This window comes from Gopherus evgoodei, chromosome 1 (genome assembly GCF_007399415.2).
Source record: "Gopherus evgoodei ecotype Sinaloan lineage chromosome 1, rGopEvg1_v1.p, whole genome shotgun sequence".
Lineage (NCBI taxonomy): Eukaryota > Metazoa > Chordata > Testudines > Testudinidae > Gopherus > Gopherus evgoodei.
This window is the reverse complement of record NC_044322.1, coordinates 24,707,086-24,720,050: the sequence shown is the minus strand read 5'-3', so window position 1 is coordinate 24,720,050 and position 12,965 is coordinate 24,707,086. Positions and strand designations below refer to the sequence as shown.

General features: G+C 54.7%; 1 protein-coding gene across 1 annotated transcript in view; it reads left to right on the top strand.

Annotated features, from left to right (window-relative positions):
• The first annotated feature begins 7,171 nt into the window (after nt 1–7,171).
• Nucleotides 7,172–12,965, top strand: part of MTMR2 (myotubularin related protein 2) — a 90,800-nt gene continuing 85,006 nt past the window's right edge. Inside the window, exon 1 of the mRNA XM_030559956.1 lies at nt 7,172–7,296. Coding sequence (XP_030415816.1) covers nt 7,217–7,296 — 80 coding nt within the window. The 5' untranslated portion in view covers nt 7,172–7,216. The remainder of the gene's footprint in view (nt 7,297–12,965) is intronic.

Genomic DNA, 12,965 nt, shown 5'->3' with positions numbered 1-12,965 from the left:
TGAGCAGTTTTTGGTTAAAGTCTGCAACTTTGGGGATGTGGACCAGACCTGGGTCTGCGTTGGAGCAGGCTAGAGTGTCTGGCTCAACAAGGCAGGGTTCTGGAGTCCCAAGCTGGCAGGGAAAACAGGCTCAAAGGTAATTCTAGCACGTAAGGTGACAGTCCCAAGGGGGTCTCTGTGACCAAACCCATCACAGTAATATTACTGCTAACAGTCACCTCAGGGAGTTTTGTAGGCACAAATCCTTCTAGGGAATAGCAGGAGAATTGGTGCAACATTCCATGGCCTTTGGAAGCGGCTTGCATCTCCAAGGGCACTAGGGGAGTTTGGGGATTACCACTGCACCTGACCTTGAGGAAGAGGCACATAGTGGAGTGGGGAAGGTTCCTTGTGACCTCCTGCCCAGCACTTCAACAAGCTCTCTCCCACATGCCTAACTTCTGTGTGATCCCACAGAACAGTCACAGCCCTGCATTTGTCACCTGCAGTCCTGTAACATGGAAATAAATGCGCTGTCATCGCATCTGCAGGATGAAGTTGGGAGAGGGGCTAGGATGAAGAAAAGCCCTTTTTGTTTAAATGTAAATACCTTTAGTGATTAGCACTGGAGAATATACTGTAGGGAGCAATCCTTCCTCCACAACCCTGCTCTTCCCCCCACTCCCCAAACACACATGTGAACTCCTTAGAGGCCTTCTAGACAGGGTGTTTCCAGCTTTGTTCTCTATGATTTTACAATATTTAACAAATGTGGAAGGCAAAAAATGATAGACAAGAATGAAACATGACTGACTGGTAGGCTGGTGGTTTTTTTTTTAAGAGATCTGAATGTTTTCCTTGGGGTTAAAATCCTTCTTTAAGGTGTCATCTGTCTAGTTCCTACTAAACAGATGCCCCTCTCTCAACCTCTTCAGGAGGCTATAACACATCACAGATTAAATCCCAAATAAATGCTTCTGAAGTGTCCTTCCAGCAACTCCAACTAAGCAGAAAATTACAGGCCTCCTGGGCCTAATTCTTTCTGCTTGTTACCACCATATCCATCCATCTTTTGTATCTCCCTGGGGCTCTCTCCTCTTTCTGCTCTGCTGGGCAGGAAACGATCTCCAGACTTGTGGCCCCCCTCCAGCAGGATCCTACCCTTACCCACTTCCTGCTGTCATCACCAGCAATGGTTCTTCTTCGAGTGATTGCTCATATCCATTCCAGTTAGGTGTACGCGCCGCGCGTGCACATTCGTCGGAAAACTTTTACCCTAGCAACTCAGTGGGCCGGCAGGTCGCCCCCTAGAGTGGCGCCACCATGGCGCTCCATATATACTCCTGCCGGCCCACCCGCTCCTCAGTTCCTTCTTACCGCCCGTGTCGGTCGTTGGAACAGTGGAGCGCGGCTTAGCTGACCTCCACTTCCCTAGCTACTCGTTTTCTCGTATATAATTATGCAGTTATAACCCTTTTATATATATATTTGTATGGTTATACGGGTTTTCTTTGCTAACATGGTTAGTTTAGTTAGCGGGGTTCAGGAAGTAGCCCCTTCCATGAGCCCAGTGCCGGAGCCATGCATGGCTCACCGGGTTTTAAAAGGGGCCCGGCCTGCCAGAAGCCGCGGCCGAAGAGAGATCTACATGACTCCTGTTTGAAGTGCCTCAGGGCAGATAAGTGCCCAATTTGCAAGGCTTTTAAGCCGAGAACAAAAAGGTGCGGGACTTTCACTTACCCCTCCACCTTGGGCGCCGAGCGATATTCAAGCGGCGGGCAGAAGCGCCTCGGCACCGGACCCCGCCGGTACTACCAAGGCCTTTCGGCACCGACAGTCGCCGGCACCGATGTCGACTCGGCACCGCTCCCTTCCGAGGTCGAGAGAGTCTACGATTCCTGCTGGTGCCTGGCGGCTCCCCGGCACGCGCCGTGGTTGAGCCCCCTGCTCCCGCTGCTTCCGTGCCACCTGCATCGCAGCCAGAGAGCTCGCCTAAGTTGCGTTACCCGGCACCGGCACCTGCAGAGGCACCGATGACTTCGGCTCCGTCGATTCCAGTCCCCCAGGACCACGAAATCCGGTGCCTGGCAGCTCCCCGGCTCACGCCGTGGTAGAGCTTACTGCTCCTGCTGCTTCTGTGCCAACTGCACCGCAGCTAGAGAGGTCGTCTAGGATGGCTCGCCCGGCACCGACGACGTCGCCACCGTCGATCCCGGTCCCACGAGGGCCGTAGAATCCGGTGCCTGACGGCTCCCCGGCATGCGCCGTGGTTGAGCGTATTGCTCCTGCTGCTTCCGTGCCAGCGGCACCGCAGCCAGAGAGCTCATCCAAGTCGGATCGCCCGGCGCCGACACCTGCTACGGCACCGATGACGTCGGCACCGTCGATCCCGGTCCCACAAGGGCCGTAGAATCCGGTGCCTGACGGCTCCCCGGCACGCGCCGTGGTTGAGCGTATTGCTCCTGCTGCTTCCGTGCCAGCGGCACCGCAGCCAGAGGGCTCGTCTACGTCGGATCGCCCGGCACCGACACCTGCTGCGGCACCGATGGCGTCGGCACCGTCGATCCCGGTCCCACAAGGGCCGTAGAATCCGGTGCCTGACGGCTCCCCGGCACGCGCCGTGGTTGAGCGTATTGCTCCTGCTGCTTCCGTGCCAGCGGCACCGCAGCCAGAGAGCTCGTCTACGTCGGATCGCCCGGCACCGACACCTGCTGCGGCACCGATGGCGTCGGCACCGTCGATCCCGGTCCCACAAGGGCCGTAGAATCCGGTGCCTGACGGCTCCCCGGCACGCGCCGTGGTTGAGCGTATTGCTCCTGCTGCTTCCGTGCCAGCGGCACCGCAGCCAGAGGGCTCGTCTACGTCGGATCGCCCGGCACCGACACCTGCTGCGGCACCGATGGCGTCGGCACCGTCGATCCCGGTCCCACAAGGGCCGTAGAATCCGGTGCCTGACGGCTCCCCGGCACGCGCCGTGGTTGAGCGTATTGCTCCTGCTGCTTCGTGCCAACGGCACCGCAGCCAGAGAGCTCGTCTACGTCGGATCGCCCGACACCGACACCTGCTGCGGCACCGATGACGTCGGCACCGTCGATCCCGGTCCCGCAAGGGCCGTAGAATCCGGTGCCTGACGGCTCCCTGGCACGCGCCGTGGTTGAGCTCCTGCTCCGGCTGCTTCCATGCCAACGGCACCGCAGCCAGAGGGCTAGTCTAAGTCGGCTTGCCCGGCACCGACAACGTTGGCACCGTCGATTCCAGTCCCACAAGGGCTATCGAATCCGGTGCCCGACGGCTCCCCGGCACGCGCCGTGGTTGAGCGTATTACTCCCGCTGCTTCAGTGCGGACGGCACCGCAGCCAGATAGCTTATCTAACTCGGTTCGCCCGGCACCGGCACCGGCACCTACCGGAGCTCTGATGACCTCGGTACCGTGGATCCCGGTCCCACGAGGGCCGTCGAATCCGGTGCCTGACAGCTCCCCAGTACGCACTGTGGTTGAGCCTGCTGTTCCCTTCACGCCGGAGATGTTACCAACGGCGAGGGCTCTCAGTGCCATGACAGAGTCAGTGCTGCCTGACCCGGGCACCGCCGGTACGGGTAATACAGTCTCTTCAGGGGACTGTCCCCTGTCAGCACACCAGAGCGGCACCGTTCATGATCACGGTCCCGCAGACACTCCACGTCCTGTCGGCACGCCGGACGCCACTGGCAGTCCCGGTGCTGTTTTCCTCGGTACTGGTCACACTCGCTGCACCGGTCGGTATCCCGTTCGCCGACCCGCTATCGGCACCGTTCCGACCTCTGGCACCGGGGCAGGTACCTTGACTCCTGTAGCCCTTCTCCGAGTTGGGCAAGGTCCGAGTGAGTCAGAGACTCTGCCTGTGCCTTCTTTTAGTACCTCCATGGCTGTCCGGACGCGCATCCGTGTCATCCCATATGCGCAGATTTTATGCTCAGGACCACGATCCTGATATGATGGCCAGCGGGCGCCAGCCCCGAAGCAGAAAGAGGCTTGGCGAATGCACAGGCTTGGCCGCCAGGTGTACTCTGCAGGGGCCCTGCAGCTCTGGGTAGCAAAGCAACAAGCCTTGCTTAGCTGCGATAATTATAGCACCTGGGTGAAGGAGTTTCTCCCTCAAAACTCCCACCTGGAGTTCGCTACCGTCTTGGAGGACGAGGGAAAGAAGGTTCCCAGAGCGTCCCTCCAGGCCTCGTTGGACGCAGCAGACTCTGCGGCCCGCACTCTGGCCTTGGGTGTCGCCATGAAGTGCATTTCATGGCTTCAGGTTTTAAAACCTCCGGCCGGAGCTGCAGTATGCCATTCAGGATTTACCCTTTGTTGGTAAAGGCATCTTCGCGGCAGAGACAGCCCCAGACTGCGAAGCCTGATGGACAATAGGGTCCTAATGCGTCTCAGCATGTATACGCCAGCGACCAAACGCAAGCCTTTATGGCCCCAGCCGCCATACTCTGTGCCTAGCCAGAGGCAGAACTCTGGCAAACGGCAAGGCCAAGGTGGTCGCAGACAAACGTCAGGACCCCTAAAGAGCCAAAGTCAAGGTCCTTCGCAATTACCACTGGGACCAAAGACGGACCTTCCAAGGTTCGCCTGAGGGCGGTGTACCAGTCGCAGGACGGGATCTCAATCCCGCTTTCTCCTGGCATGGCCCCAGTTACTTTCAGATCGCTGGGTCCTGCGCACGATGGAGCATAGGTACCACCTTTAATTTGCTCCAGCCCTGCCCCCCTTCAGCGGGCGAAAGGGGCAAGGGGTTTTCTCCCGTTATGCCCTAGTCCCCCACTCGAACACAGGTCTCATGCTCGGCCTGTCAGCCCAGACCTCATCACTCAGGGCAACGACAGGCTTCGTCACTCGGACCTGCAGCCTCTTCGCCTCACGGTGGCTGCTGCGTACCTGAGTCGGGGTGACAGGCAGCCTTCCACCTGGTCAACGTACCGGGCCAGGTGGAAGCGTTTCTTTTACAGCTGCAATACGCTCGATCTTGCTCCTGCTGAGGTCTCGATCCCCTCTATTTGGCCTGCCTCTGGCCTTCAGCGGCAGGACCTGGCGGTATCATCGCTGAGGATACTCTCGGCAGCATCTCTACCTTCCAGCAGGCTAAGATGGACGTTCAGTGTCCCATGCTCTATGGGTTCGAGGCCCCTCAAGGGCTTGGAGCGCTTGCACCCTCGGGTGCGCCGCCCAGCCCCGCCCTGGGACCTCAACCTAGTCTTGGCCAGACGGGTCTCTGAGATCAGAGCTCTTACGGAGGTTCCGCCGTACACTAGGTTCCACAAAGACAAGGTGCAGTTATGACCGCACCCGGCTTTCCTCCCTAAGGTGTTTTGGCCTTTCATGTTACCCACAGCTCAACGCAATGGGCATAACCGTTGCACTCCTTGGACATCTGTGGAGTGCTCGCATTATATTGACAGAATCATTTCCTAAGGTGCCCCCAGCTCTGCCCGGTAGCGGGCCAAAGGGAGGGCTTGCTTGTTTTCCTCTCGGAGGATCTCCTCTTGGGTGATGGCGGACATCCCCACTTGTTATGATTTGGCTCATATTTCCCTAAGCCACATCACTGTGCATTCTACCAGGGCTCAGGCTTCATCTGCCGCCTTGCTGGCTCGTGTTTCTACCCACGAGATCTGTCGCGAAGCTCCATTGGTCTTCAGTCCATACCTTTGCTTCGCAGTATGCCCTGGTTCAGCAGTCAAGAGAGGCTGTAGCCTCTGGCTCAGCAGTTTTATTCTGCCACATTTCACTCCGACCCCACCGCCTTTGTAAGGCTTGGGATTCACCTAACTGGAATGGATATGAGCAATCACTCGAAGAAGAAAAGACGGTTACTCACCTTTGTAACTGTTGTTCTTCGAGATGTGTTGCTCATATCCATTCCGCACCCGCCCTCCTTCCCCACTGTCGGAGTAGCCGGCAAGAAGGAACTGAGGAGCGGGTGGGCCGGCAGGAGTATATATGGAGCGCCATGGTGGCGCCACTCTAGGGGGCGACCTGCCGGCCCACTGAGTTGCTAGGGTAAAAGTTTTCCGACGAATGTGCACGCGCGGCGCGTACACCTAACTGGAATGGATATGAGCAACACATCTCGAAGAACAACAGTTACAAAGGTGAGTAACCGTCTTGTCTCTGGCCCCTGCACCTTCTGTCTTGGCTGGGAGAGGGGACGGGCCGGTGGTCTCCAGCAAGGTGTTCATCCCACCCTCACCTCTTAGCAACTTCATGGTGGCTGTTTTATCACTCCCATGGGCCAAGTTAATCCCTTGACACAACACTTTTGGCATCAAAGGGTGGTGAAGCACTGGAATGGGTTACCTAGAGAGGAGGTGGAACCTCCAGCCTTAGAGGTTTTTAAGATCAGGCTGGACAAAGCCCTGGCTGGGATGATTTAGTTGGGGATTGGTCCTGCTTTGAGCAGGGGGTTGAACTAGAGACCTCCTGAGGTCCCTTCCAACCCTGATATTCTATGATTCTGTAAACGCATCAGGGATGAATGGGGTCCCGTTTCCCCTCGTCCTGCCTTTCCTCCTGGTCTGCCCTACACAGAAACTGTCATTTTACGCTGAGGCTGGTCTGGCTCCAATCACTGCGCTGGTCCCACCCACCCTGCCACCACTGTTTCCTTAGCAGCATTAGTTCCCCCGACCACCCCTCGTCCTGCACGGCTGGCCAGGGAGGGGGCTCTTGCACTGTCAGGCCCACCCCGCTTAGCAGCAATCTCCCGTGCTCAATCTCTGCTGCTGCGGGACCAGTCCCTTGCCTCGGGCATCTCCTCCGCCGGGCCGGGAATGGGAAAGGGCGGGAGCGGCTGCTCTCTAGCCTGGATCTCAGGCGTCCCGGGCCGGCCATCCATCCCCACCAGGCTTGACTGAGGGGCTCACCCCCGCTCCCGCTCCCGGGGGCTGTCCGAGGGCACTGGGCAGGCGGCCCGGCCTGCGCCCCGCGTGCGGGAGTGGGGAGGCTGCGCGGTCGGACGGTCCCAGCCGCCTCCTAGCTCGGGGGCGTCTCTCCTCCCCTTCGCCGCCGGCGGGGCCGGGGGGCTGGCTCTTCCCCCGCCCCCTCGCGCTGCACGCCGGGCGGACATGGCAGCCGCCCAGCCCCACCTTGGCCGCCCTGCTGCAGCCCGCGGGCAGCCAGCCGGCCCCGGGCGCCGAGCCTGAGCGGCCGCCGGCGGGCCCGCCCCTTCCCCATCCCCATCCCCATCCGCCGCCGCCCGCGATGGAGAAGAGCTCCAGCTGCGAGAGCCTCGGCTCCAGGCCGGCTGCAGCCCGCCAGCCCAGCGTGGACTCGCTCTCCAGGTACCCCGGCTCCCCCCCAGCACCGCCCGCGGCAGCGGGGCCGGGCTCCGGCTTTGGAGCTGCCTGGCCAGCGAAGGAAGCCACCGGGGGGGGGGGGTGTCTGGCAAAGCCTACAATAACCCCCCACCCCCGCGTGGGAGCAGCTGCTGCCGCTGCCGGGGCCGTTTCCCCCCCCAGCCCCAGGCCGGGTGGGCTGGGGAGATTCCGCCCCTGCTTCGCTTGTGGGCGCCCGGGCTCCAGCAGTCACATCCCGGCACCGGGGGCTGCTTCATTTGGGCTGAAGTTTCTTGGAGGTGGGGGTGGAAATCAGGTTTCTGGGTCCGTTGGTGATTTGGGGTGGTCCCCGTAAACAGCCCTTGGAAGAGGCTATGGGTCCGGTGAGTGATGGGTCTTTACAAAAAAGCCACTGCCAGCAAAGCAAAGAAACGGTGGATAAAAGCGATGGAACTGGTGCAGCTTTTACCCAGCAGGAGGAAGGGATTGCGGTCCCATGTAGGGCAGGGCTCCGTGATTTGACATTTGCCCTTGGATGTGGGTTGAAGCATTCAGCCTAGATTGATGGCTCCTGCTGAAGCTGAAATTGAGGCTCAGGAATAGCATATGCACTTTTAATGTGGTGATTTGCAGTTGAATCTGTGTTGATTTAAAAACAAATGGACAAAGAAAAAGAAAATCCCCTAAGAACTAGTTTGAAGACTTTCAATTTTTTGGGATTACTTGATATTTTGTAAAGGCGTTTGCAAATGTGTAATTTTCACTTGTTTTAAAACAACTTTTGCTTGAAAATCAGTAAGAACTCTAAGAATATTGTGTAATTATATAATTCAGAATTTCATAAAAATCTCTGGTTTATCCACTGGATCCCTTAAGAAGTGATTGTGTTTTTGTGTTTACAAAATTACACTTGTATAATTATCAGTAATGATGCTTCTGGGATATGTTGATAGTGGTGTTTGACCATTTATATAGTAGCAATTCATAACTTTTGAGTGGTTGATTGTGTATCCTTAACAATTTGCTTACAGTGTTGTAACTGTGTTGGTCCCAGGATATTAGCAAGACATGGTGGGCGAGGTAATATCTTTTATTGGATCAATTTCATTGGAGTGTCATTCCAACTTTTATTGGAAGTTGGCTCAGCAAAAGATATTACCTCACCCACCTTGTCTCTGTAACGACCTTGATAATCTTGTTGTTTCTGTATAATTTCCTAGGTTTTCAAAAAAGCAAATAGAAAAAACAGAATTTCTGTCATGTGGCATCATATTTACACTTGCATGGGTCATCAACAAGGTTGGAACCTTTAGATCAGTGGTTCTCAAACTTTTGTACTGGTGACCCCTTTCACATAAGAAGGCTCTGAGTGCGACGACCCCCCCCAATAAATGAAAAACACATTTTAATAGATATAAACACCATTATAAATGCTGGAGGCAAAGCGGGGTTGGGGTGGAGGCTGACAGCTCGCAACCCCCTCATGTAATAACCTCGTGACCCCCTGAGGGGTCCAACCCCCAGTTTGAGAACCCCTGCTTTAGATTCTCCCACAAGGACCCCTGCCGCTTGAGCTAACAGAGTTACTGATAGAACTAGTAGCTTGTCATCCTCTATTGTGGACCAGCACTGAAAGGGAGTGGGACACTTTGCCAGTGGATTTTACAGATGTTTGCTGACATCAGAGGAATGGTGAGACTCAGGGTATGTCTACACTACAGGATTATTCCGATTTTACATAAATCGGTTTTGTAAAACAGATTGTATACAGTCGAGTGCACGCGGCCACACAAAGCACAATAATTCTGCGTTGTGCGTCCATGTACCGAGGCTAGCGTCGATTTCTGGAGCGTTGCACTCTGCGTAGCTATCCCGTAGTTCCCACAGTCTCCCCCTTCTGGGTTGAGATCTCAGTGCATGATGGTGCAAAAACAGTGTCGCGGGTGATTCTGGGTAAATGTCGTCACTCATTCCTTCTTCCGTGAAAGCAACGGCAGACAATCATTTCGTGCCCTTTTCCCATGGATTGCCCTGGCAGACGCCATAGCACGGCAACCATGGAGCCCGTTTTGCCTTTTGTCACCGTTACTGTATGTGTACTGGATGCCGCTGACAGAGGTGATACTGCAGCGCTACACAGCAGCATTCGTTTGCCATTGCAAGGTAGCAGAGACGGTTACCAGTCGTTCTGTACCGTCTGCTGCTGTCATGGGTGCTCCTGGCTGGCCTTCACTGAGGTCGGCCGGGGGCACAAAGACAAAAATGGGAATGACTCCCCGAGTCAATCCCTCCTTTATGGTTTATCTAAAAATAGAGTCAGTCCTGCCTAGAATATGGGGCAAGTGTACTAGAGAACCAGTGTATCAGAGAACCAGAGAGCACAGCTGCTCCGTGTCAGATCCCGCAGAAATGATGAGCTGCATGCCATTCTAGGGGGTGCCCCTGCAACAACCTCACCCGTTGCTTCCCTCCTCCCCAAACCTTCCTGGGCTACTGTGGCAGTGTCCCCCCATTTGTGAGATGAAGTAATAAAGAATGCAGGAATAAGAAACACTGAGTTTTTAGTGAGATAAAATGAGGGGGAGGCAGCCTCCAGCTGCTGTGATACTCCAGGCAGGACATTAAACGGTGCGGGGGAGAGGAGCCCAGCATCCCGCTGCTGTGATAGTCCAGGCAGTACAGAATCTTTTCTTTGGACATGAAATGGGGGGGCTGATGAAACTCAGTCCCCAGTTGCTATGATGAGGACGTTTACCAGCCGTTCTGTACCATCTACCGGGAATGACCGGGAGTCATTCCTATTTTTACCCAGGCGCCCCTGGCTGACCTCACCTAAGGCCAGCCAGGAGCACTCACAGGATGATGAGGACAGCTATCAGTCCTTTTGTACGGTACCGTCTGCCACTGGGGAGGGGAGGGGAGGGTAGAGGATGCTGCTATTCAGTGCCGCAGCACCACATCTACCAGCAGCATGCAGTCGACATAGAGTGACATATAAAAAAGTCAAGAAACGATTTTTTTTCCCTTTTCTTTCATGGGGGGGAGAGGTGGTAAATTGATGACATATACCCTGAACCACCCCGGACAATGTGTTTGACCCTACAGGCACTGGGAGCTCAGCCAAGAATGCAAATGCTTTTCGGAGACTGCGGGGACTGTGGGATAGCTGGAGTCCTCAGTACCCCCTCCCTCCCTCCATGAGTGTCCATTTGATTCTTTGGCTTTCCATTATGCTTGTCACACAGCACTGTGCTGTGGACTCTGTATCATAGCACTTGAAAAAATCTCCAGGCTTTCTCATTTCGTCTTCTGTAACGGAGCTGTGATAGAACAGATTTGTCTCCCCATACAGCGATCAGATCCAGTATCTCCCGTATGGTCCATGCTGGAGCTCTTTTTGGATTTGGGACTGCATCGCCACCCGTGCTGATCAGAGCTTCACCCTGGGCAAACAGGAAATGAAATTCAAAAGTTCGCGGGGCTTTTCCTGTCTACCTGGCCAGTGCATCCGAGTTCAGATTGCTGTCCAGAGTGGTCACAGTGGTGCACTGTGGGATACCGCCCAGAGGCCAATACCGTTGATTTGCGGCCACACTAACCCTAATCCAATATGGCAATACCGATTTCAGCGCTACTCCTCTTGTCGGGGAGGAGTACAGAAACCGGTTTAAAGAGCCCTTTGCAGCGATATAAAGGGCCTTGTTGTGTGGACGGGTGTAGTGTTAAATCAGTTTAATGCTGCTAAAATCAGTTTAAACGCGTAGTGTAGACCAGGCCTTAGGAATCTTGGGCTCCATTCCAGGCTCTGGAGGGGAGTGTAAGTCTTGACTCTCTGGAGTCTTCAGTCCACCCAATCTTGTTGCCCAGCCATTCGCAGTTCCCTCCTCCCAGGCCCTCATCTGATCTGTTTTCCCCACCCTGGCCTGAAGTCAACCCCCTTGCTGAATCACAGAGCTTCCCCTTCCCCCACCCGGCTCCTTGTCAAATCTGTATCTCCTCCACCCTACTGGTTCCCAGTCCCCTTGCACAGCCAGTCCCAGTTGCTCCAGCTCCTCATCTAATCTGGTTTCCTGCCCACCACCCCAGCTCCCAGTTTACCCCTTGGTTTCTCTTCCTAGATCCCAGTCCCCGTCACCCCACCACCACCCCAACTCCCAGTTTCTCTCTACACCTCCCCATGCCAGCCTTCAGTGCCAGTTTTTTTCTCCCTGTCCCAGTCTACTCCCCTTTTCCTTCCTATGGGTCCAGCTCTTCACCCTTCTTCATTAAAATCAAGACGGTTTCTCCTCCATGTTGATCATTGAGGGTATGTCTGCACTTTGAGCTGGGAATTTGCTTCCCATCTCAAGGAGGCATACCTGCCCTAGGTCTGGTGAATTAGATGACGGTTTCTAACCATCAGAGGAGTGAAGTTCTGGAACAGCCTCCCAAGGGGAGCAATGGGGGCAAAAAAACCTAACTTGTTTCAAGACTGAGCTTGTTAAGTTTGTGGAGAGGATGGTATGACAAGACTGCCTACAATGGCACATAGCTGAGGTGTGGCTGCTAGCAGCAAATTTAATGGTTGGTGATGGGATGCTAGGTGGGGAGGGCTCTGAGTTACTGCAGCAAATTCTTTCCCCATTGTCTGGCTGAAGGGTCTTGCCCACATGCTCAGTGTATAACGGATTGCCATATGTGGGGTTGGGAAGGAATTTTTCCCCAGGTTGGATTGGCAGACACCCTGGGCTTTTTTGTCTTCCTCTGCAGCATGGGTCATGGGTCACTTGCAGGTTTAAACTAGTGTAAATGGTGGATTCTTTGTAACTCGAAGTCTTTAAATCATGATTTGAAGAGTTCAGTAACTCAGTCCGAGGTTAGGGGTCTATTACAGCAGTGGGTGGGTGAGTAAAGTTCTGTGGCCTGCAATTTGCAGGAGGTCAGACTAGATGATGATCCCTTATGGCCTTAAAGTCTGTCTATGAGTCTGATTTGAGCTAGCATGCTAAAAATAATCTGTAGTTGTAGCAGTTTGAGCAGTAGGTGGTGCTAGTCATCCCAAGTATGTACCTGTCGGAGAAGCTGGGTGACTTGCCACGTCTGCTGGTGGCACTACCATGGCTGAAGTCTATATATTTAGCTGGCCAGCTCAGTCAAACCTAGCGTGGGTATGGCTCCTTGAACTGGGAATCACACCCCCAGTTTGAAGTGTAGATGTACCCTGAAAACTCACGAGTGACAGCTCCCCACTCTCAGTTCAGATGACCAGACCTAGCATGGTCCAGAGCTGCGGTTGCAGGGAAAGTCCTGCTCAGCCTTGGGCTGGAGCATGCCCTGTGTGGATGGAATCTTTGGGATTTAGCTGCTAAAATTCAAGAAGTCTCTACTAAGCATGTGTAAACTGTGGTCTTCCCCCACACCCCCAAGACTTATCTCTGAGCCAAATTTGGGTGGATTTTCACGGGGATAGCAAAAATCACATTCCTGACACAAAGGCTATTCCCCATACAAATTTCAAGTCCCTGCTCCGAAGGTCATCAGAATTTTTTAACATGAGCATGACAATGTATTTTTCCTTAGCCTTGTTCTTAGCAATGGCTGAACTGCTTTAGCTGAAATTTTTCATTAAAATTCAGCCAAGTCAGACCCCTCGCATTAAAAATTTCATCTCAAGCTTTTAAAGTCTGGTAAAGTTA